Source organism: Sorex fumeus, unplaced genomic scaffold (genome assembly GCF_029834395.1).
Source record: "Sorex fumeus unplaced genomic scaffold, SorFum_2.1 ptg000022l, whole genome shotgun sequence".
Classification (NCBI taxonomy): Eukaryota; Metazoa; Chordata; class Mammalia; order Eulipotyphla; family Soricidae; genus Sorex; species Sorex fumeus.
The window spans coordinates 8,049,872-8,072,529 of record NW_026606079.1 but is presented as its reverse complement, the minus strand read 5'-3'; the positions used below and the strand labels follow the sequence as shown (position 1 = coordinate 8,072,529).

The window sequence follows — 22,658 nt, the reverse complement described above, 5'->3', positions numbered from 1 at the left end:
TGGCTCAGATGTGGGGAGAGGGGAGAAAAGGGTTCTCATTCATTGTGGGAATGCCATCTGGTTGAGTCTTTTTGGAAAACAAATATGCACTTTCCTCAGAAAACTAGATATGATCCAGCAATACCACCATGGGGGTCCAAAACACAGAGCAGAAATGCCATCTGCATTTCTTTGCTCATTGAATTACTATTCACAATAGGCAGAATCTGGAAACAACCCAAGTGCCGAGAACAGATGACTGGTTCAGGAAACTATGGTACATTTACATAATGGAATACTATGCAGCCACTAGGAAAACTGACGTGAGGAAATTTGCTTGTAAATGGATGGACATGGACAATATCTTGCTGTGTGAAAGTTTCAGAAGGAGAGGGACAGATATAGAATGACTGCATTCATTTTTGCAATATTAAAAAAATAGTACGAGCTAATATCCAAGGTCCTAAAACCAGGAGCCAGAAGGACTGGTGCATGGTTTGAAGCCAGCCAAAAGCGTGTGTGGGGCGAAGGGCAGTTAGGATAGAAAAGGGACAAGTATGACAGTAATTGGTGGAATTGATCACTTTGGGCACAAACTGAGTATTGAACATAGATAAAGGGATATACCTGGTAACCTCTCAGTATCTTTCTTGCAAACCATAATTCCACAATGAGAAATATCCAGACACAGAGAGACAGACGGAGAGAGAGAGAGAGAGAGAGAGAGAGAGAGAGAGAGAGAGAGAGAGAGAGAGGAAAAGATATGGGGGGGAGAGAAGAATAGTGCCTGCCATAGAGGCAGCTGGGGTAAGAAAGGGCAAGAGCGTAACTGGGCACATTGGTGGTGGTAAATGCACCCTGGTGAAGGGATGGGTGTTGGAATATTATATGTTGGAAACCTAGTCATAAACAACTTTGTAATTGTGTATGTCACTGTGCTTCAATTCAAAATACATAAGTATAATTTTCTTAAAAATGATGGATATCTAGTCATTATGTAAAAATGATATTATCCAAATATGGACAATCTTTATTTTTCTTTGACTTGGGGAACACACCTGAAGTACTATGTGTTTACTTCCTATCTGTGTCCTGGTTCCCTCTGTAGTGCTCAGTTATCAATTAGTGGTCCTGGAAAATGATCTTGGGACACTTACGTGGAGAGCATTTCATTGAACCTGTCCAAATTGCTATTATGAACAAAATTAAAAGTTAACTCTTTCATCCAGAACTGTCTAACAATGAGAAAACAAAAAATGATAATCTAGGCTTTCATTCATTTCTAATTAACTTCTTACAATCTTTCTAATAAATTCCAAATGAAAAACAAGGATGTTTAGTATACCTCTGTAAGAGTGAAACCCCTACAAAATGTGTTAAGAAGCATTGAAAATAAAAATGCATCTTTCTTAATATGCTGAAAGTAAATTTTAAATATATTATAAAATCTACGGTCAAAGTTGGTTTTGGGAAACAAGGAATGTTCATGGAAGATGAGAGAGAGAGTAAATTGAGTGAAAATTGATTAACCATGGATTGGACGGAGTCAACTCAGAATTTCCTGTGACAGTTACACTGCCCATTTGGTCCCAGGCTTTCCATGTGCAGTGGGAGAATAAAAGCCACCACCAAGGGACACGGAGGGGCAGGAGCCTGTCTACAGGGTAGACGCCCTTGGGGGCTAGGTTTGGTAATCAGGAACCTGAGACACGAGGACTCTCCTCCCCAGCTGCCGTTTCCCACTGAGCAAATTCTATTTCTTTTATTTTTTAAAAATTTTTATTAGTGAGATACCATGAGGTACAGTTGTAGACTTACAAATTTTTGTGCTTGGGTTTCAATTATACAATGATCAAATAACCATCCCTCCACCAGTGCCCATTTCCCACTACCATAGATCCCAGTATCCCTCCTACCCCCCCATCCCACCCTGCCTCTGTGGCAGGGACATCATAGCTGCCTTTCAAATTCTGTTTCTTGAGAGCTCCTCAGCATGTTTCCTGTGCTGGATGAAGAGGCCCGGCTCTGACAGGGCCCTAGGGACAGGCCTGAGTGCTCTGAGCCACAGTCAGCACTTCCTCCCAGGAAGCCCACACACCAGCCTGCCCCGGGTTCCCTCCTTCCTCTACAGAGGCTCCCCCATGCAAATCTGCACTCGGGACCCAGGGTTAAAACCACGTTCACACTCACCCCAACTCGGGCTTCCTCTCCCCTGACACGGTGTCTGAGATCATGGACCTTGTGTGCAGGAACGTGCATCAGCGCTGGTTCCTTCTCTTTCTGGTTGCAGCTCCCAGATGTGAGTGCTCCCTGGACAGAGGCTCCAAGGTGGGAATGGGACCTCTGAGCCCATGACTTACTCTGGGTCTCTGTCCCCAGGTGTCCTGTCCCAGATACAGCTGCAGGAGATGGGACCAAACTTGGTGACGCCCTCGCAGACGCTGTCCCTCACCTGCTCCGTCTCTGGATTCTCTATAACCAGCAATGATATGAACTGGGTCCGCCAGGCCCCTGGAAAGGGTCTGGATTGGGTTGGTGTTATATGGGCTGGTGGAAGCACATACTATAACCCAAACCTTAAGTCCCGAGTCAGCATCACCAGGGACACCTCCAAGAACCAAGTTTACCTAAAACTGAGCAACTCGGTAACTGAGGACACAGCCGTGTATTATTGTGCAAGAAACACACAGTGAGGGCAAGTCCATGTGAGCCCAGACACAAACCTGCTGAGGGAGACACGGGAGCTGCAGGGGTGCGTGTGACCACCAGAGGGCACTCTGCTCACGGTGATCCAGGGCTGTGTCAGGGGCAGGGGAAGAAGGGCCAGTTAGAAGTCACTTTCTTTTCTTTTTTTTTCCAATTGTTTTCACATATTTTTCTTCTTCTGGGCGGTATCATTTTCCTCTGTATTATAATATTTATACCAACTTGATTCGTGACTGTGAGACTTCTTGTTATCTAGTTCTTGCTGTGGGAGAACCCGGCAAGCTACCGAGAGTATCCCATCCACACGGAAGAGCCTGGCAAGCTTCCTGTGGCGTATTCCATATGCCAAACACAGTTAAAACAAGTCTCACAATGGAGACTTTACTGGTGCCCTCTCGAGTAAATCGATGAACAACAGGATAACAGTGATACAGTATAGCAACTTAAAAAAAAACAAGTATATGCATTTTAGTTATTACTTCCTCTTCTAGTACAAATTAGTGTTTTCCTCTTCCTGTCTCAGAGTCCACTAGAGACTGTCTGTCCTGGTAGGTCAGGTGAGGTTGATGTTTCTTCCAATAAAGATCAGTCCTCTTCACAGAAAGAAGAGATTTCTCCCGTTACCTTTTTTTTTTGTCGCTGAGGGAACACGATAACAGTAATCTGAGTGTTGATTCTTGTGGGTATCAAACTCCCAGCGCTTTTCCCAGCACCAAATCCCCATAGACCCCCACACTCTTCTGTGGCCCCTGTGCTTGGCCTCTTCTTCCCAGTCATCTTATCCCCCACCTGACTCCTCTCGGAAACCCCAGAGTGTGGTTAGGATGCAGGGGCCATTATCATTGGATCCTGTCCATCCTGACGCTCTATTCTCTGAGTACCACAGGCGAATGAGATTGTCTGAATTTGTCCTTCTCCCTCTGACAAACTTCACTTAGTCTGATATTCTCTAGTTCCATGCATAGTGCAGAAAGCACTAGTATTTTGTCTTTTCTTATAACTGCACAGTATCCCATTGTGTATACACACCACAACTTCTTGCCCATGAAACTGTCTTCAAGCATTAGGATCATTTCCATTTCCTAGCCAATATATCAAATGCTTCAGTGTATGTTTTCTTATAACTTCTTAATTTTATATTTTTCCCTTCAGGTGAAAGTATCTAGTTTAAATCAGTTTGTTAGATGGAAACTCTATTTTCACTTTTTGGAGAAATCTCCTACTGTTTTTCATAAACATTAAATCAGACAATATTGCAAGCTAATGATGAAACAGATTTGCTTTTGACAACATCCCAACTCTTGTTGTTTTGAGTCTTTTACTGATATAGTTCTTTCTCGTGATATCTCTAATTGTCCCTCTGATTTATATTTCCTTTAAATTCCTGCAATCTTTCTGTACTTCAGGAAGCCCTGTCAGTCATGCACATGCCCCGAAGCTGCTACCAGTTAAATATTTAACTTCAGCTATATTAGCATTGTAGCACTGTACTGTCCTCCTGTTCTTTATCGTTTTGCTTGAGCGGGCACCAGTAACATCTCCATTGTGAGACTTTGTGTTACTGTTTTTGGCATATCGAATATGTCAGGGGTAGCTTGCCAGGCTTTGCCGTTTCAGCTAAATAAGCCCATTAAAAATTCTGGATTTTGTCGAGCAACATCTGAGATACTACAACTCGATCAAACAGGAGTAGCACAGCAGGTTGGACATTGGATGGGATGTAATGTGAAAGGCGTCCGATCTCAATTAACAGCATATAATCACTGAAGCCTTAACCTGGAGAGATGGGGTGGGGGAGGGAGAAAGAGAGAGAGAAAGAGAGAGAGACTGTCTCCAACAGCCAAGCAGGTCCATGAGCTCTGACCTCAGGTTGCTCAGTGCTCTGTAAACTGTGCTCAGAGGGGGCTTTATGATGCCTCTGAGGGATACAGGGAGTTGCAGACACTGGGAGAATCTCCATCATTTCTTTGAGCTCCTCATGCATCCTTAACAGTTCTGTTCTAAATTCCTCCTCAGAGAGTTTTCACAGCTCAGTATTGCTCGTTGGGCAACTGGCCTAGTGTCTTCACTCATAAGCCTGGTGGTTTTCTGTGTTGCTTTACCATTGTGTCCTTGGCATTTTGGAACTGTTTCTTGCGTGTCACTCTGTGGTTAGCAGCCTACATGAGGATGTCTTTGTATGTTTGCGACAAGTTATGAGTGCTGAAGAAGTTCATGGCCACGAGCAGACTTCCCCTCTCTCTGCAAGAGCTTCTCTAGCTCCTGAAGAGGATGCTGCTCCCGACCCAAGCCTCCCAACTCCATGCCTGTCTCTACAGTTCGATTTTCTCATGTCCTGGGCTGGAGTCCTTGTCCCTGTGTCCTCTGTCTTGTCTGAGCCTTGTAGTCTGCTCAGTTATTAGAGACTTACAAGACCTCCTCTGCGCACCAAGTCTTCTCACCTCAACCCCATGCTTCACAGGTGGAACTTGGACATGGAATTGATTGCGGTCCTGTGCTGTCCTCCCCGCCACACATTGAGCCTTGTCTACACCACAGCCCAGAGAAAGGGTTTCTCAGGAGGGATTATCACTTCCTCAGGAGTATTTGGGGTCACCCATGATGGCTTAGTGGTCGTTCTGTGAAGTTCTGGAAGCTCTTTGGCACGATTGCGGCAACATTCACTCCTATTTCATGTGTGGCTGAGCTCCTTGTGTTTCACACTTGTCACAGGAGCTAACACATGTCAGTGTGTGCTGGGACCACTGCAGATTTGGGACCATGGATCCAGCTCCAGGAAAATCTTTGATCATTCTACATTTTAGGACCAAAAAATTGTTATTTGGAAAATCTAAATAGAATTCTGTGTTGAACTTCATTTCCACATCTCAGCATCACAGGCGTGGCACTCCGTGGGACATGGGACACAGACACCAGCTGTGGAGAGGAGTGACCCAGGTGCATCAGCACCTGTGCCTGTCTACCCCTCATTTCCTGACCTCCTTTCTGTGCTTTGTGCCTGAAAAGATAGGGACATTCCTGGGACTAATGTGTAAAATAGAAGTAATCCGAGCATCTAAATATGCATATATTCATCTGCTATGGGCCAGCAGAAAATCTTTTCTCTAAGATGGAATCCAAGTGTTGGGAAACCTTTTCTGAGAGGCTGTGGGTGAGGCCCCATGTGCATATTTGCATCTCTGTACCCTTGAGCTGGAATCTCGCCACTAGACACTGGGAGTGGAGAAGGTGACACTAGGATAGTGGCCAAGGTCAGAAGTCCAGGATCACGTGGTGTTGGGTAATGAGAGTGTGTCCGTGTCCTGTTCCAACCTCGATGTGACTTTCCTCTGTGACCATGATGCAGTAGATTGAACTGAGTGTGTGTCTCCCTCTGTCTCTGTGCCCCCTGACCTTGGAGACGTCATGCCTTTGCCGAGGAGATTCTTCACTCGGAGTTTGCAGAGACACCAGGTGAATGGGTTCGGAGGGGCTGATCCCTAAACGACAGCAGCAGCGTTCGTGAGCAAGGTTCAGGGTGTCCTGTTGACAATGCCATGACTCAGCACTCCAGCTGAAGGGGTGTGGCTCCTTAATTCATCTGCCATAAAATTCCTAGGAAATAAATGTCATTTACTGTGACAGGTTTGGAAGTATTTTTGAGATGCAAAAGGGATAACCAAACAACTCTACTTGGTATTTGTAGGCAGAGAGGACAGACACCAAGGGAGAAATACTTGGACACTTACCATTAAAAATGAGCGTAGTTTTAAGATCCTAGAGAAAAAGAATTTAACAAAACCCATGAATTAAAAACTAGAGAATTGGTACTCGGAGAACTAAGCGCATCTCCCATTACTGTCCATGATGGTTTCATGCAGACATGATAGAGACCATGGGATGCCTGCCACATAGTGTTTACCCACAGTCTTCCCGGGGGGCAGTAGAAGAAGTAGTATAAGAAGTAGTATAATCTGGGGGAAGTAGAAGAAGTAGTTTAAGTTTTTCTTATTATTCAGTCCCAACAGCTCAATTTTTTCCTTTAAAATACCCCAAATTACACTAGTAGGGTTGAATTAAGAATTTATGAATCAGGGAGTGTGCTCAGAGTCCACCCAATATCACCCTTGTTTTCCTCCCCAAAGGGAGAAAATTGCCCACTCAAAGCCCCACTGATGCGTAGATAACCCCATTGGGGTTTTGTTTCAAATATGGGCACAAATCTTCTCCAACAGAGGCCAAGGAGGATCGAGAAGGCAAAGATCCTAACTGAGGGCCAGCTTCGAGAACATATGTACTAAAACAAATCTATGATAGCCAGAGGCACATTCTCAGGGGGTCAAGTCCAGAAATGAAGCTTCTGTGGTAGTGCCTGATGCATTTTTCTTGTCTGTGTCCAAGAACAGACTCCTATGTGTGTCCCTGGGTATTACGCTGCTGCTTACCAAAGTGCAGTGCCTCAGTTCTACCATCATTCCTCTCTACATCGTGCTAATCTCAGATGTCACCCGAGAATTCCCAAGTTCAACAACCACAATAACCACTTGCCTCATTATCCTAAAGTTCTTACTTATTCCTGAACACAGAACACATTTCCCTAGGAGGCATTTTGTCAATTATGTAATGCTGGTCTAGAGCAACTAAACGACAGGGTGGAAATTTCCATAATTATGCACAGTGAGAACCCACCTCCAGCCATAAACAAAGAGGAATGCTGAGTAGTGATGACCATGAATGAAATCTCTCTCATACTTATGCCACGGACATCAGCTAGCAGACTTCTCTGTAAAGTTGAGAAAATATTGAAGAATTATTATTGTCCTGATATACAGGTTTCACATTGCTAACTGGAGCGATAGCACAGCGGGTAGGGCGTTCGCCTTACAAGCGGCCAACATGGCCGACCCAAGTTCGATTCCCCCGCCCCTCTCGGAGAGCCCGGCAAGCTACCGAGAGTATTGGATATGCCAGACATAGTAACAACAAAGTCTCCAATGGAGACGTTACTGGGCCCGCTCAAGCAAACAATGGACAATTCTACCTTAATTATTCCAATGACAGTGTTGATAATACTACACAAAGTCATGGATCAAAGTTAATTCTCCTCTGCATAATATATCAAAGAAACTTCCTTGTCAGAGATTATGATAGTTTTTTGTATAATCAGCCAATGTATCTGCTGGATACCTACATTCAGGATTTTTACAGGTTCAAAATCATATGGGACATTACAGGGAAAATTTTACCATGCCAGTAGCACTGCACTGTAGCACTGTCCTCCCATTGTTCATCGATTTGCTCGAGTGGACCCAGTAACGTCTCCAACATGAGACTTGTTGTTACTATGTTTGGCATATTGAATACGTCACGGGTAGCTTGCCAGGCTTGGCCATACCGGCAAGATACTCTCGGTAGATTGCTGGGCTCTCCGAGAGGGACGGAGGAATAAAACCTGGCTCGGCCGGGCCGGCTGCGTGCAAGGCAAGCACCCTACCACTGTGCTATAGCTCTAGCCCCGGTAGAAGCATTAAAAAAAAAAAAAACAGATGAAATTCTTTCATGAATGAACTATTTGGTGTTTACTTTCATATTAAACCATTTGAAACCCACTAACTATTCATGGTTCCTGATGTCATTCTTGTGGGTGTGCAAATTCTGTGTTAGATGCAGTTTCCTCTGGGACAGCCCTTGTCTGGATCGTGAGTGAGGACTGGGCAGAAACGATTTCCTGCGGAGCCCGACTTGCACAAGCCTAAAGACAGACTGTGTCTGGGCCTGACCTGGACTTGGTCCTGGCAGTGCATTATATTTGCATCCGGATTATTCTCCCTGGACAGTGGGACCCTGTTTCCTGTTAGAGCGCAATGGAGGCAGATGGAGGCAGTGTGGGGAGTGTGTGCAACACTACAGTTCCCAGAGTCCCCAGGAGGGGTCGCTCCAACTAATGACTACACAGGGGTTCAGCCCCAGAGCAGCAATGGACATGATTTCTGGGTGATCAGAGCAGAGGTGAGCTGCGGGACCAACAGAGGAATGGAGGTGGAGTCAGTGACCTCCCGGTAGCCCTTCAGAAGCCACCATAAATTCAGTATTCCAAGGAAATTGGTCACTGAAATAACGGAAGGAGACTGAGAGGCAGGGGGTGCTCAGGTCCTCATAAAGCCTGCAGTCCAGCAGCAGGCACAGCGGGGTGAGTGGGTGTTACCTCAGGTGGTGGGTTTCCCTGATTCAATTAAAACAAATGAAATTATACCAGGGAAGGACTTTGTGAATGGCAGCTGAACTGTTCATAAATAACTGATTTTATTGGGAGAATTAAACAGCAACAACAAACAAGATAATGACAATAATTCAAAGACAATTTCTAATACTGCTTGGGGATCTACAAGCTTACAGAGCTTGGTGATGTGATTAATTTATTGATAGAAATGATTCCTATTAGGAAAAATCTAACTCTCAAACATGGGTCATGGAGGTATCCAAACTCTGATATAAAACCTCGGTCAGGACTCGTGGTTACTGTGCTCCTCAGAGGTGGGTCACCTGAAGGGAGTGCCCTGGTGGGACTGTCCCTCAAGGAAGGAGCTCTGTATGTTCAGAGTTCAGGGACAGGGCAGGGGCCAGGCTCACAAATAAACACCGTCAAGGATTTGAACACTCCTCACTCAGTGAGCACTGGATCCTGTATCACCCACTGATCGCCCTCAGATTGGGACAGGTCTTCAGCTCTGATTCCTCCACATGAATATCGGCATCAACCTAGGTAAACTGAGTTAATACAGACAAATGTGTTCCCTGAGAACAGGTTCCAAAAGTACGACCCTCCTGCCTACCCCAGAGACCCTCCCCACAAACCTCTTACATGAACCTGCACCTGGGACAGGCCTATAATAATCGTCTCCCACTGAGAATGGCTCTCATTGAAGGTCTCCTGTCCTGGCTGAGAGGACCAGGCCTTTTAGGGGATGCCCAAGCCCCGTGTCCCCTCACAGGGGAGCACCCCCAGGCGCAGCAGGTGCCCTGTGGGCTGAGGAGGACTCTGGGCGTCTGAGAGGGTCTCTGAGGCATCCTGGTCCCTTCGCCAGCATCTCTGTGTGCGTGTGGACTCAGCTCATACCGGGCTTGGGGACGGGACAGACTCCCTTGTTGGCGGAGACCCGGCTAGCACAGCAGTGGCCGGGCAGGGTCCCCCTGACTGTACACGTCTCAGCTGAGCATCTGGGGTCTCGGATGGGACAGGGAAACCCCCACGCACGGGACACCTGGTGGGAGGCAGGAAAGTGACCGCTGGACAACCCCTAGGACAGTTACGTCGGGTCGGAAGGACGCGGGCTCGGGTGACCATTAGGGAGAAGGACCCAGAGTGTCAGGGCCCCTGGGAGCACCTCGGGAATGAGCATGATCCAGACGCGGTTCTGAGTCCTGCTCATCCGGACAGGGAGGAGGCCACTGGCAGCACTGCCCAAGCAGCCCCACAGCCCCGCATGGACACAGAGAGCCCCAGGACAGGTCCGAGCAGACACCGGCTCCCTCAGACACGTCCAGTGGTCGCACTGGACTCGGGCTGTAGGGAGCACCGGGGCGCAGAGAGTCAGTCGAAAGGAGCTGGAGGGGCAAGACGGGGCTGCCCGGCCTTTACCCCTGACACGGAAACAGCTCCTGAGGGCCGGCAGCAGGAGCGGAGACTCCTGCGTCAGGTACTGACTGCTCCCGCCCTTCTACCCTCCCACCACCTCTCTCTCTCTCTCTCTCTCTCTCTCTCTCTCTCTCTCTCACTCTCTCTCTCTCCTTGCATTTCTCTAAGTAAATCTCTTTAAAGAATATTATTATGCATCACTGAAAATGTCCAACGTTTAGATTCTGCCTTCTGGAACTGTGAGTTACCATGAATGGTCTTGGTTGACATGATGAACTCAGACAGTCTTTCACCCTGTTCTTTTCATTCTAAGCTATGAGTCCTGATGTGAAGGTCTTCAGCTGATCTTCTGGATCCTATCTTGGCATTAAAATCACCCACAATGATCTTGTAGAAGGTGTGATCTACTTCATAGAACTTCTTCAGCTCCATGTAGAACGTCTCGATTTCTCTTTCATCATAATGAGATGTTGGTGCGTAGACAACGAAGATAGAAACTGCCGGTAGTGAGCCACATCTATTCAAATGTAAACGTCCGATTCGGGTTGTTAGGCATTCGAATGAATCAATGCTCATGGCCAAGTTTGTGTTGACAAGGACACCGATGCCTCTGACACCTCTTTAGTCGCATGTTCCGAGGAACAATTCTTCTCCCATGTCAAAAACGGCATGTTGAGATTCGTGCCTTCTTGTCTCGGTCAGACCAATGATGTCGTACTTGATTATTCGCGCTTGTACCATCAGGTCCTCGATGGATGCATCTGATGCTAGCATACGTGCATTGAAAGTACAGACGATCATTTTTGTCTTCCTTCGTTGTGGCAGCCTAGTTCGGCCTTGAGATTTTATCAGCCTCTCCTTTCTCATCCTTCTCAGTGCTGCCATGTTGGTGAAGCCTTCAGGGTCAGGTGAATGAGACCAGTTGTAATGACGTTGGACATGGGAGTCTCCCGGTGAACGATTCCACAACGAAATAGACCGCATCATATTCAATCGACGGTTTTGCCTGACCGATGTCGCTGTTGTTCCAAAATTCCGAACGGGATCGGACCACCATCTCCTTCGTGAAAAATTCTACTTGACACAGTGGGGAGAAAGGGTGGCAAAGTTTACAAAGAGAACTCCCAGAACGACCACCAACTGAGAGCTCTTTGGCACTATTGCGGCAACATGGGAAGATGCCATTGTTGACAACAGTGATGAGGAATACGATCGACTGGTACAGCACATCCATGAATGTGCGAGGAACGCCAAGAGAGAGATAGCCACAAAAAAAATGCCTGTCTTCGAAAACTCCTGAGCTAATTCGCCAGCGTGGTTTAGCATATGCCTCAGGCAACCGCAAGCTAATGTCCGAGCTCGCAAAGCAGTGCAGAGATGCGATCAAGGAAGACCTCAGAGAGAGGAGAGTAGAAGTGCTGGTAGATGCAGCAGAAGCCGGGAAAAGTATTCGTAACGCCTGTCTGTCCTTCGCCAACTACAAGATCAAGATGACTGCACTCCGACGTCCTGATGGATCCATCATATCCTCCAGAACCGCAATGGAGAAGATTATCCATGACTTCTCAAATCTCTTCGATAGCCATGTCTACTTGCTGACATACCAAATTCCACAGGATGGATATGTCGTTCCCAACGTTCTCCCTTCTGAAATCCGACACGCCATTTCGTCAGTAAAGAAACGAACAGCACCCGGCCCAGTAAATGTCAGACCTGAACACCTGAAGAACCTGCCCTCAGTACTCATCAATACACTGGCTCGGCTATTCACATGCTACCTGTCTGAATGCAAGGTTCCAGTGGAAAACCAGCAGGACTGTACTACTGTTCAAGAAGGGAGACATCCATGACATTGGCAACTATCACCCGATCCGCCTATTGTCTGTCATCTACAAGTTGTTCACTCGAGTCATCCTAAATAGGATTGGCAGAACACTAGATGAAGGACAACCATGCAAGCAAGGCAGGTTCCGCAAAGGATTCAGCACCATCCACCATATTCACACGATAACCAAGCTCTTTGAGGTTTCTCAGGAGTTCAAGATGCCGCTCTGTTTAACGTTCATTGATTGAAAGAAGGCCTTTGATTCTGTTGAGATGGAAGCGGTCATTGAAGTCCTAGCCAATTAGGGCATTCAAGCCCAATACATCAAGATCCTCTGTGAACTGTACTGCGGATTCACTACCAGGATCTCACCATTCTACAAAGAAGTAATCATTGATGTCAAGAGAGGGGTTCGGCAGGGTGATACCATTTCACCGAAACTCTTCAGTGCCACCCTCGAGAACATCATCCGACGACGGAATGGGAAGGAATGGGAGTGAAGATAGATGGTCTGCAACTAGACCACCTCCGCTTTGCTGATGGCATTTTTTTAATAACACCAAACATCAGCCAAGCGGCACAAATGCTGGCTGACTTTGACCGCGAGTGTGGAAAGGTAGGACTACAGCTGAACCTTATGAAGACAATGTTTATGAGAAACAGCCTTGTTCCTGATGCCCCATTCGCTCTCAATGGAACGACCCTCTCCGAATGCAACAGCTATGTGTACCTAGGTCGAGAGGTCAACATGACAAATGACCTGGCACCCGAGCTGCGTAGGAGGAAGAGAGCGGCTTGGAACGCCTTCAAGAACGTTGAAGATATAGCTAAGAGGACGAAGAACCTCCGGCTCCGGGCACATCTCTTTGATTCCACTGTTCTTCCTGCATTAACATATGCCTCAGAGATCTGGGACCTACGCAAGCAAGATGAGAACGCTATTCAGGTCTCCCAAAGAAGAATAGAAAGAGCTATGCTTGGAATATAACTTTTCACTCAAATGAGAGAAAGAATCCGGAGTTCTGACATCCGTCGACGATCAAGGATCAGGGACGCTGTCTCATTTGCCAAGGTGTCGAAAATCAGATGGGCTGGTCACGTAATGAGATTTAAAGACGACCGCTGGACTAGAGCTGTTACCAACTGTATTCCATGGGATGTCAAAGACCGCGTGGCCGCCCACCTACCAGATTGTCAGACTTCTTCATCAAGATCATGAACGATAGGTTTGAGGCCCTTCATGTTCCCAGAGCGAACAAACGCCATTGGGCTACACTAGCATGTGACAGGGACAAATGGAGATGTTACTGGCGCCCGCTCAAGCAAATCAACGACTAACAGGAAGTTAAGTGATTAAGTCAAAATGTCAGGATTCATGTCATGTGTCCAATAAATCTTAACTATTTTATTGTATTCATTCCTACGCCCCGGCCCAGGCGGTTGATGCGGGCGGGTGGGAAGGACGAGGTGGGACTGGATGGTCCGCAGGTAACTCTGGGCCAAGCAGGGCTGGAACTGCTGCAGGGTGGGGAGACGCGCAGTGGCAAGGACTGGTACGGAGGCTGGCGTGGCCGGGGGCTGGGCGTGGGCCTCCCATCCGTGGGGTCGCAAGGGCAGGACCCGCAGTGTGGCCACAGCACTGGCCGACAGCAGGTAGCGGCCTGGCCAGGGATGCCTGGGGCACGTCGGGCGCGTGGGACACTGCGTGTCCTGCCCGTCCCCTTCCGAACTCAGCTCGCCATGAGTGTGTGGTGGCCAGGCCTGGGGCTCGTGCTGGGCCCACTGTCTCTGGGGAGCCAAGGCCACCACGACCAACTCGAAGGCTGGGGGCAGCGGCCTACGCCAGGCAAGTCTCCCCCTTCACCCAGCCGAAGGGAGCCCCCCAGCTGGGGGCGTATGGGGACCACCCATGTGTCTTGAGGCGTGCAACCTGACCCACCACGGCCAGAGGACAGGACGCCAGAAGCCGGGACCCAGAGCAAGAGATCAGACCCGGGGACTCTAGCCCCATACTCAGCAGATACTGCCGGACCCCCAGTGGGTGTCTGACCTGGGCACTGCTACGCGTGGCCTGGCCAGTGAGTAAATACTGGAGGGGTCAGAGGGGAAGCTGCACCATGATGACCCCTGCTATGATTACAGACCCTAAGTGCGGCTTTCCCATGAGTTTCATTCTTACTTGGGCAAATCGGTTGACATAGTTTTGCCCCAAGACCTTGGATCATGCGCATTACCGGATAAAAGTGAGTGGGTGGTTAGGAGAGTTGGTTGGAGGGATAGCACAGGGATTGGACGTTTGCCTTACACATGGCTCACCAGCCGATCCAATTTCCTGCGCCCCTCTTGGAGAGCCCAGCAAGCTACCGAGAGTATCCCGCTTGCATGGCAGAGCCTGGCAAGCTCCCCATGCCACATTTGATATGCCAAATATAATCACAACAAGTGTCACAATGCAGACGTTACTGGGCCCACTCCAGCAAACAATGGGAGGAAACTGCTACAGTGCTATTCATTAATTTACTTATATTTATACTATTAATACAGTTATAAAATAAACTTGTTGGCAGCTGTGTTCGACTCATGGCTGGGTTTTGAAACAGCCTTCATAAATTTAACCAATTTAATATATATTTGTTTATATTAAAGTTTTTACTTAAAGACTTAAATCCTTTTATTTTGATGGTTTTTATTTGAGTGAATTAAGTATTTATTGTATTACTTTTACATAATTTCAGCAAAGAATACTCGGTGTCACCTTTCAATTGTTAGATATATAACTATTTGATTTGCAAATATTTTCTTAGGATGCATCTACCTAGAAATTTCAGAGCACAGAGCCAAGAGTAAGTCCTCAGAACTGCCAGGTGTGGCTCAAAACCAAAACAAGATACCCAGAAAAGAATATGACTAGTGAATAAGGCTTCTGAACTGAAGTCCCAGGATTCAATCCTGTGTTAGAGACACCAAGAGGCTAAAGAGCCTGGGAGCGCAGAGAATCTCCCTGCAGGGTGGGGACCGGGCTGCAGGGGGCGCCAAGACTCAAGACCAGAGTTGCAGGCCTGAAGGGGTGCAGAGATGTAAAGGATTTCTCTTCAAAACCAGGAATACTCTGTGACTGAAATCAAATCACGAACAGCTTTGTAAGGGTCTATCTCGCAGAGATTTAATAAAAATAATAAATAAAAACATTTTCAAAAACCCAGAAAACTAAATTTTGCTTTGTTGAGAAAACCAAAACAAAAATAAGTATAGGACACAGAAGGTTAAATTGTGCTAACTTAACTGTTTTAGGAGGAACATTTATCGTATTGATAAGGCAGTAAAATCTTTATGCAGGGGGTGTTTCTGGACTTCTTAATATCCCCAGTGGAAACCTCTGGGGCACTAGGATTGTTTTGTAATCTCATTGTAGTATGCCTTGGGGAGTTACAGGATCCCAGAAATAATCTTAGGGCCCCGGTGTGTCAAGATGTGTCCAGGCCACAGATATGTGGAGGGCCCGGAGGGGAAGGTCCTGAAAGGGTTGGCGCTCCAGAGGGGGAGCTCTGTGTGCACAGAGTCCTGGGACAGGACAGGGACTCATTTCCTCAAACAAGGGTCAGAATGTGGACCTCTTCACTCCCCTTGTAGATGGACCCGGTGACTTCCACCAGCCCCTTCACAGGTTGGACCAGACCTTCAGCTATGAGTTCTCCCTCCTCATGAATATGCAAATTATGCAAGGGATACTGAGTTAAATACAGATGTGTCTGTGTCCTGACAACCTCATACAGCAGGCACACCCACACCTTCAGAAGCCCCTGAGTGCACGGTCCCCACCATGGACTGGACCTGGAGAATTCTCTTCCTGGTGGCAGTGGCTGCAGGTAAGTGTCCCCGTGCCTTGGGCTGAGGGAACGGGGTCAGTCAAGTGGAGTACACCCAATTCTGTCTTCTGTCCACAGGTGTGAACTCCCAAGTGCAGTTGGTGCAGTCGGGGGCTGAGGTTGGAAAACCTGGGACATCAGTGAAGATCTCCTGCAAGGCGTCCGGATACACCTTCACTGACTACTGGATGCACTGGTTGCGGCAGACCCCAGGACAAGGGCTTGAGTGGATGGGAAACATATATCCTGGTAATGGTAATACAAACTACGCACAAAAGTTCCAGGGCAGACTCACACTCACTGCAGACAAGTCCAAGGACACAGCCTACATGGAACTGAGCAGGCTGAGCACCGAGGACACAGCCGTGTATTACTGTGCAAGAAACACAGTGTGACAACCACATCCTGAATGTGTCAGAAAACTGAAGGGGAGGCAGCTGTGCTGGGTGAGGGGATGACAGGGACACTGACCCTCCTGACTTCCCCTTCAGAGTGTCAAGGTCTGAGACACAGAATGGGGTTCACAGGGCCAGGCTTCATTTGAGGGAAAGGCTCAGGATCTCTCTGTCCTTCAGCAATAGCCAGGAGGGAGATGGCCTCTCTCTAGAACACCCGGTGTTATTCATATTTTCTTCTAGGATTTTGTGTGGAGCACCCCAGATGGTACAGGAAGAACCACGTGGAAGTTTGAGCTGGGGTCGTTGGAGGTTTCTGAACGTTAGGTCTACTCATGGCAGAACCCCATTTCTCCACATTTTTGAAATTCTATCTCTGTAAGAAATCCTTTTCTCTTAGATAAATTACTTTAAAACAATGTCCTTTGGTATAGACACAAGAAGATAATTAATATTATGCTTTTGTAACATGGGATTTAATTGACTTAGAATATTATTCATTCCCAGGCATCAACTTTCTCAACTTAAGCCTCAGTTACTCTCACTTCCTAGTGCCCCCCAAAGCAGGGTCCCAATGAGGGACTGGGTGGAACCAGGCAAACGGTAAGTTATGTGCTACTCTGGCATCAAGATGGACCTGGCCAAAGTGCCACAATTTTTAACTATAAGTTAAGAGTTTGATCACGAACAAATGCTCTCATGATCCAAAAGTAACAATGATACTAGGACCCTGCTAGGGATAGGAAAGACTAATCTGGCCTGAGCACTGTAGGCTATGATCGAGATGACCCCAGGAGAGCAATTCTATAAGCTTAATGCATCTCTGTGTTTATACAAAATGAATAATATTATAATTGCTTATATGTTTGTTGGACAAGGAGAGGAGAAACACACCTATGGGATTCCTGCGGAAAGAGACTCTGTCCTAGAAGAAGCATCCCTTGAGGGAGACAATTTTAACCCTATCTAGTGTGACCACACCCATGTGTGAGCCCAGCCTCTCATGGTTTTGGGATATAACTAGACTGTAAGAGTGGGCTGGGGGATAAGGACCAGAGACAGAGTGAGAAGGACCAGGAGTTCCAGATTGGGGCCCTAGAGAGAAGGAGAGAGAGAGAGACAGGAGTGAAGGGGGATGAGAATGGAATAAAAAGCATCTGATAAATCATCCGGCTTGGCCCTGGCTTCATGCACCGTCTGCCCCATGGCCAGGGATGGGAGAGTGTCCCGGGCCCCCCAGGATCCTGGGCGGCTCGGGGAAGAGTCGTCGGGGCAATTCCCGGGCCGCCCTCGGAGATTTTTTACAACTCTCCTAGTGCTACACACTTCCAACTGAATCCAGAAAGTCTGGGGCATTGCTCTGAAGACATTTTACTCATAAATTTTACATACATGAGGAACACCTGGAAAGAGTCCTAATCCTGTCTACCCTCTGTGGGCCTTACCCTCCTTACTGAGTTGAAAATCACTCAACTTTCTGAAACATAGTAAAAACTAGAGGATATCATGCTGAGTGAACCAGTCAGCAGAAAAGGGAGAGATAAAGAATCATCTGTCTCATAATATGGGCTTAAAGGATACACCGTGAGGTAGCAACAATGGCTAAGAACAGTGCAACAGGAGAACTGATCCACACAGTTGAGTTTTGGGGGAAAGAGCTTTAAACCTGACTTCGATCTCTGAATCCTCACAATATCTGATTCCCTGAACTCCAAGACTTGAACCTGTTTCAATCTCTCAGGCCCTTCACCAAGTCCCAGGGGCTCAGAATGGTTGTCCCACCTGCACACAGACAGGGCACTGGGACAGGAAGTGCTCCTTGGTGAGCAGAGGTGTGGGGGAGTCTCCCAGCCTGACTCAGGTCTAACCATCTTTCTGTGTCCTGGGACAAACAGGAACCTCAGTTCCCCTCACTCAGTCCCTGGAGGAGACTTTCAGTTTCCTGTTTTGGGGAGGCTCAAGGCACACAGGCTCCTGTGTTCAACATCTCTAAAGGGGACACTCAGGTCACATTCTAAATGACAGGAAGAAAGGAAATGTTTTGACTGACACTGGGGGCACGTTTTCTGCCCTTTCTAGAGTCTCAGGAAAATCCTCTCCTCTCAAAGGTGTGAGTTCAAAAATCCCAGATAGTCCTATCCATGCCCTGTCTTCCCTGATGAGGTTTCATCATGAAGTGAGGAGATTCTCCGTGGGACTGGGGAAACGTCCCCCTTGCAGAGGACATTGCTCAAATGCTTGGATCCCCATCTCCCTGCACGTAGTTATCTCATGAGTACAGGGGCTCTGGGAACAAGGAGATGGTCGTCTGTCTTAGGCAGTAGACGCTCAAAGGTTTATGAGTGCAGCTTGGCGGAGACATAGTCACCCACATGGGTCATTGACCCTTAGTCATATGACAGTTTATTAGGAGAGCAGTGGGTCCATAGAGGCTGAGGGAGAATGCCTGTCTGCACTAAGAAGCAGGTCGCAGAGAGAAACAGGGGATTGTTATGCCTTGAAGAAGCTGCTGGAGCACTGGCCTTGATGCTACAAGGCAGAGGCAAGGTTGAAGTATTGCTGACACCAGAGATGTCTCTTTCCCACTGGTCATCAGAAAATCAAGTTCCATTAATCTACATTATTATTAGAAAAGTCAGAGAAGATGCAGTTTGGGAAACTCTCTAAGGTCCAATGTCCTCTAGTGGCCAAGGGGCTGTGCCAAGGAGAACTCCAACACCTCCACGCGTCCAGTGGACACTGTCCCCTTAGTAATGTGCCCAAAGTTGGGGGTGGTCCCCTGAGTATTCTGGGACTCTCTAGTGGGATTCAAGGCAGGCAAGATTAGAAAACTCTCAGGACTGTGCTCCATACAAGAATAGAGTAGGAAATTACCATCACTGTGTCATGCTTTAAATGTGATTGCTGATTGTGTGATCACCCTATGGCCACAGCTGTATGAATATCCCAATCCTGCTCTTAAGCTATCTAACTCTTAAACATATTAAGGGAAACAGTGGTTCGTATGTTTGGAGCTAAGGTGCTTGGGTAGTGGAGCAGATTTTGTGTTCAATAAATGGTCAAACTGGGGCCAGAGAGATGGCACAGTGGGCAGGGCCTTGCCTTGCATTTGGCCTGAGCAACCTGATATGATTTCTGTCCCTCCAACACACAAACCTTGATCCCCACAGGAGTGATTCTCTGTGCACAGAGTCAGGAATAAGGCCTGAGCACCACCAGGAGTGACCCATTACCTCTGACCTCCCCTCGCTGTCGCATATTTTTTAAAAAATCAATTAAAAACCTTTCAGGCTATTTCCTTGGTCAAGGCTTTTGAGGATAACTTGCAACCAGGACATGACACAGAGTCTGTCTCACCTTTTGAGACTGACCCTGGAGGGACAGAGGAAAAAGCACCATAGTCTTTGACATTATAGTGGTAAATTAAAAGAGGGTCTGAGTTTTCCCATCTCTACTTTGTGTTTGGCACCATGACTTCAGTTCTCTGAGAAGTGAGAGATATTTGTTCTTTTGCTGCTTCCTAACTTTATTCTATCATTTTTTATAATGCTATCAACCTGTCTTCTCCTAAATCTACAGAGTATGACTAAATATCTTTATAACAGCCAGGCACTGAGCAAATTCCAGATGCACATTCATGTGTGGAGAAACAAATTCAATATGATGATACAGTGGATCACTCCTCAGCAATGAATCAATGTCTATCTGATGCTTCTAACCTGAATGCATGGTCTGGCAGCGTGTAGGAGGCTGGGTAGGGTGGGAAAGAGGAATTACTGGGACAACAGAAAGCTCCTGGGGTGAGCGATCAGTGCACTGTTCTGTGGCAACGCTTGCACAGTGCCAATACTTGTAAACAAGATCTATGTGCAGACTTTATGGCATTTCTAACATTTTTTTCTAACAAATTTTTTAAAGTTAGTTATAACATAGGTAATAGAATTTTAAAAAGTTTCAGTTTCCCCGGAGCTGTGGCTGAGCGTGTTCAAGCAGCCCCTCCCGGCCGGTTTTTCACCTGGAACTGTGGGGGATGGGAACCAAGGAACACAATGTGCATCTATAGCTCCAAGTTCTGGGGAACTTCTTTCCGCATCCACCCAGGTACCCCCGGGCAGATGGGTTCTTTACTGGAGCTCTGGCTACTAATTCAGCAGCGAATTATTCTCCCCCTCTATATCCTGTTAGAACCATAAATTATCCCCTTAGGAGGAACTTTCATTAAGTCACCTTAACCACCAGAAACACATTAAGCCAATAAGTCATTAGCCCCACCTCACTTAAGACTACACCCAAACCGAAAACTTAAAAGGGTGCATGAAGGTCTAAACCATACAATTCACAATGGTAAAGCAATGCAGATGCCTACCAAGCTTACTTTGTGAAGAGTCTAACCCAGAACACCCCAATAGTAATGAAGCACTAGACAACCTCTCTGAAACTCAATTTAGAAGGGAGCTAATGAGGATGCATAGGGAGCTAAAAAGAAGCAATGGAACACACTAGCAATACAATGCAAGAGGATTTGAAAGTCAAAATGAGGAAAATGCAAACAAAATTACAAATGGAAATACCAGACTTGAAAAACCTGATAGGCGAATTGAAAAACTCAGTGGATGGCTTCAGTAGCAGAGAAACAGCGGCTGAGGACAGAATCAGTGAGCTGGAAGACAAAGTGCAGAGACTCTCCAGACAACAGAAGAAAATGGAAAAGAGACTCACTACCTGGGAACTGATATCAAGAGAAGATCGGGATGAAGCCAAGAGGAATAACATAAGAATTATAAAAGTCCTAAAGGGACAGGAAGAAAACCCTGATGAAGAAGAAACCATTGCTACAACAAAGACATCATTGCTACAACATACCCAGAGCTGAAGAACACACGCGACCACATTCAGGAGACCCGAAGTGTAGCAGTCAGAAGAAATTCCAATAACTATACTCCAAGACACATTCTGATAAAAATGATGAAAACCTTAGACAGAGACAATATTTTGAGAGCAGCAAGATCAAAGAAATAAACTGCCTATAAAGGAGCATCCTTAAGATTCACAGCCGACTTATTTGATAAAACCCTCAGGGCCCAAAAACAGTGGTGGCATATCGTGAAAAAACTCAATCAAATTAATGCCTCACCAAAAATTTATTACCCAGCTAGACTCTCATTCATAACAGAAGGAACAACACACAGTTTCACAGACAAACAACAGCTCAGGAACTTCATAGACTGAAAATCATGGCTACAAGAACAACTAAATGGGCTACTTTAAGTCAAGACAAGCCCCTCAAATACACCAAATTTCGGCAGAAAGATGGGGCAAAACCCTGTAACAGTAATCTCTCTCAACGTCAATGGGCTAAATGCACCAATTAAAAGACAGAGTGACAGGATGGATCAGAAAATTGAACCCAACATTCTGCTGCCTGCAAGAAACATATCTCAACAGTCCGAGCAAACACAGACTCAGAATCAGAGGCTGAAAAACAATCCTACAGGCAAACAACTCCCATAAAAAAGCAGGGGTGGCCATTTTGGTATCCACATTAATTTCTGACTGAAGAAGGTCATAAGAGACAGTGAAGGCCATTTTTTATTAATCAAAGGATCTGTACAGCAGGAAAAAATTATACTTCTAAATGTAAGTTTATCCAAGTAACGAGGGATCAGCGAAGTACTTAAAACAACTACACATAGACTTGAATAAAGACATTGATAGCAACACTGCATTATCACCTCTCGGTAGATCAACCAGACTCAAACTTAATAAGGATATACTTTATCTGAGGGAAGAAATGGAAGAAAGGGACTTAGTAGATATATACAGGTCACTTCATCCTCAAAAAGCTGAATACACATTCTTCTCAAGTGTGCATGGAACATTCTCCAAGATAGACCACATGCTGACCCAATAAAAATACCTCCATAAAAATAAGAAGATAGAGGTAGTATCAACGATCTTCTCAGACCATGATGTGCTGAAAATAGAAGTAAATCACACATACAAACAGAAAATAAAATCAAACACCTGGAAATTAAACAGCTCACTATTGGACAAAAAGGGGCTTAGAAAGGAAATCAAAAAGGTAATCAAAAGATTCCTGGAAGCGAACGAAAATGAGGACATGAGTTACCAAAACTTATTGGGACATGGCAAAAGCTGTGTTAAGAGGAAAGTTTATAGCTCTACAGCATTCCTCAGGAAGGAAGAGCGAGCCCACATAAATAACCGGACCTCACAGCTCAAGAGCTTGGAGAAGGACAAACAAAAGAAGC

At 46.5% G+C, this 22,658-nt stretch overlaps 2 gene segments (V, D, J or C); both read left to right on the top strand.

Moving 5' to 3' along the window:
- Nucleotides 1-22,658, top strand: part of LOC130023201 (immunoglobulin heavy variable 1-3-like) — a 133,916-nt gene that overhangs the window by 79,694 nt on the left and 31,564 nt on the right.
- On the top strand, nucleotides 15,946-16,386 carry LOC130023210 (immunoglobulin heavy variable 1-3-like). The segment is given in 2 exon segments: nucleotides 15,946-15,991; nucleotides 16,070-16,386. Coding segments are annotated over 2 exon segments (363 nt in total).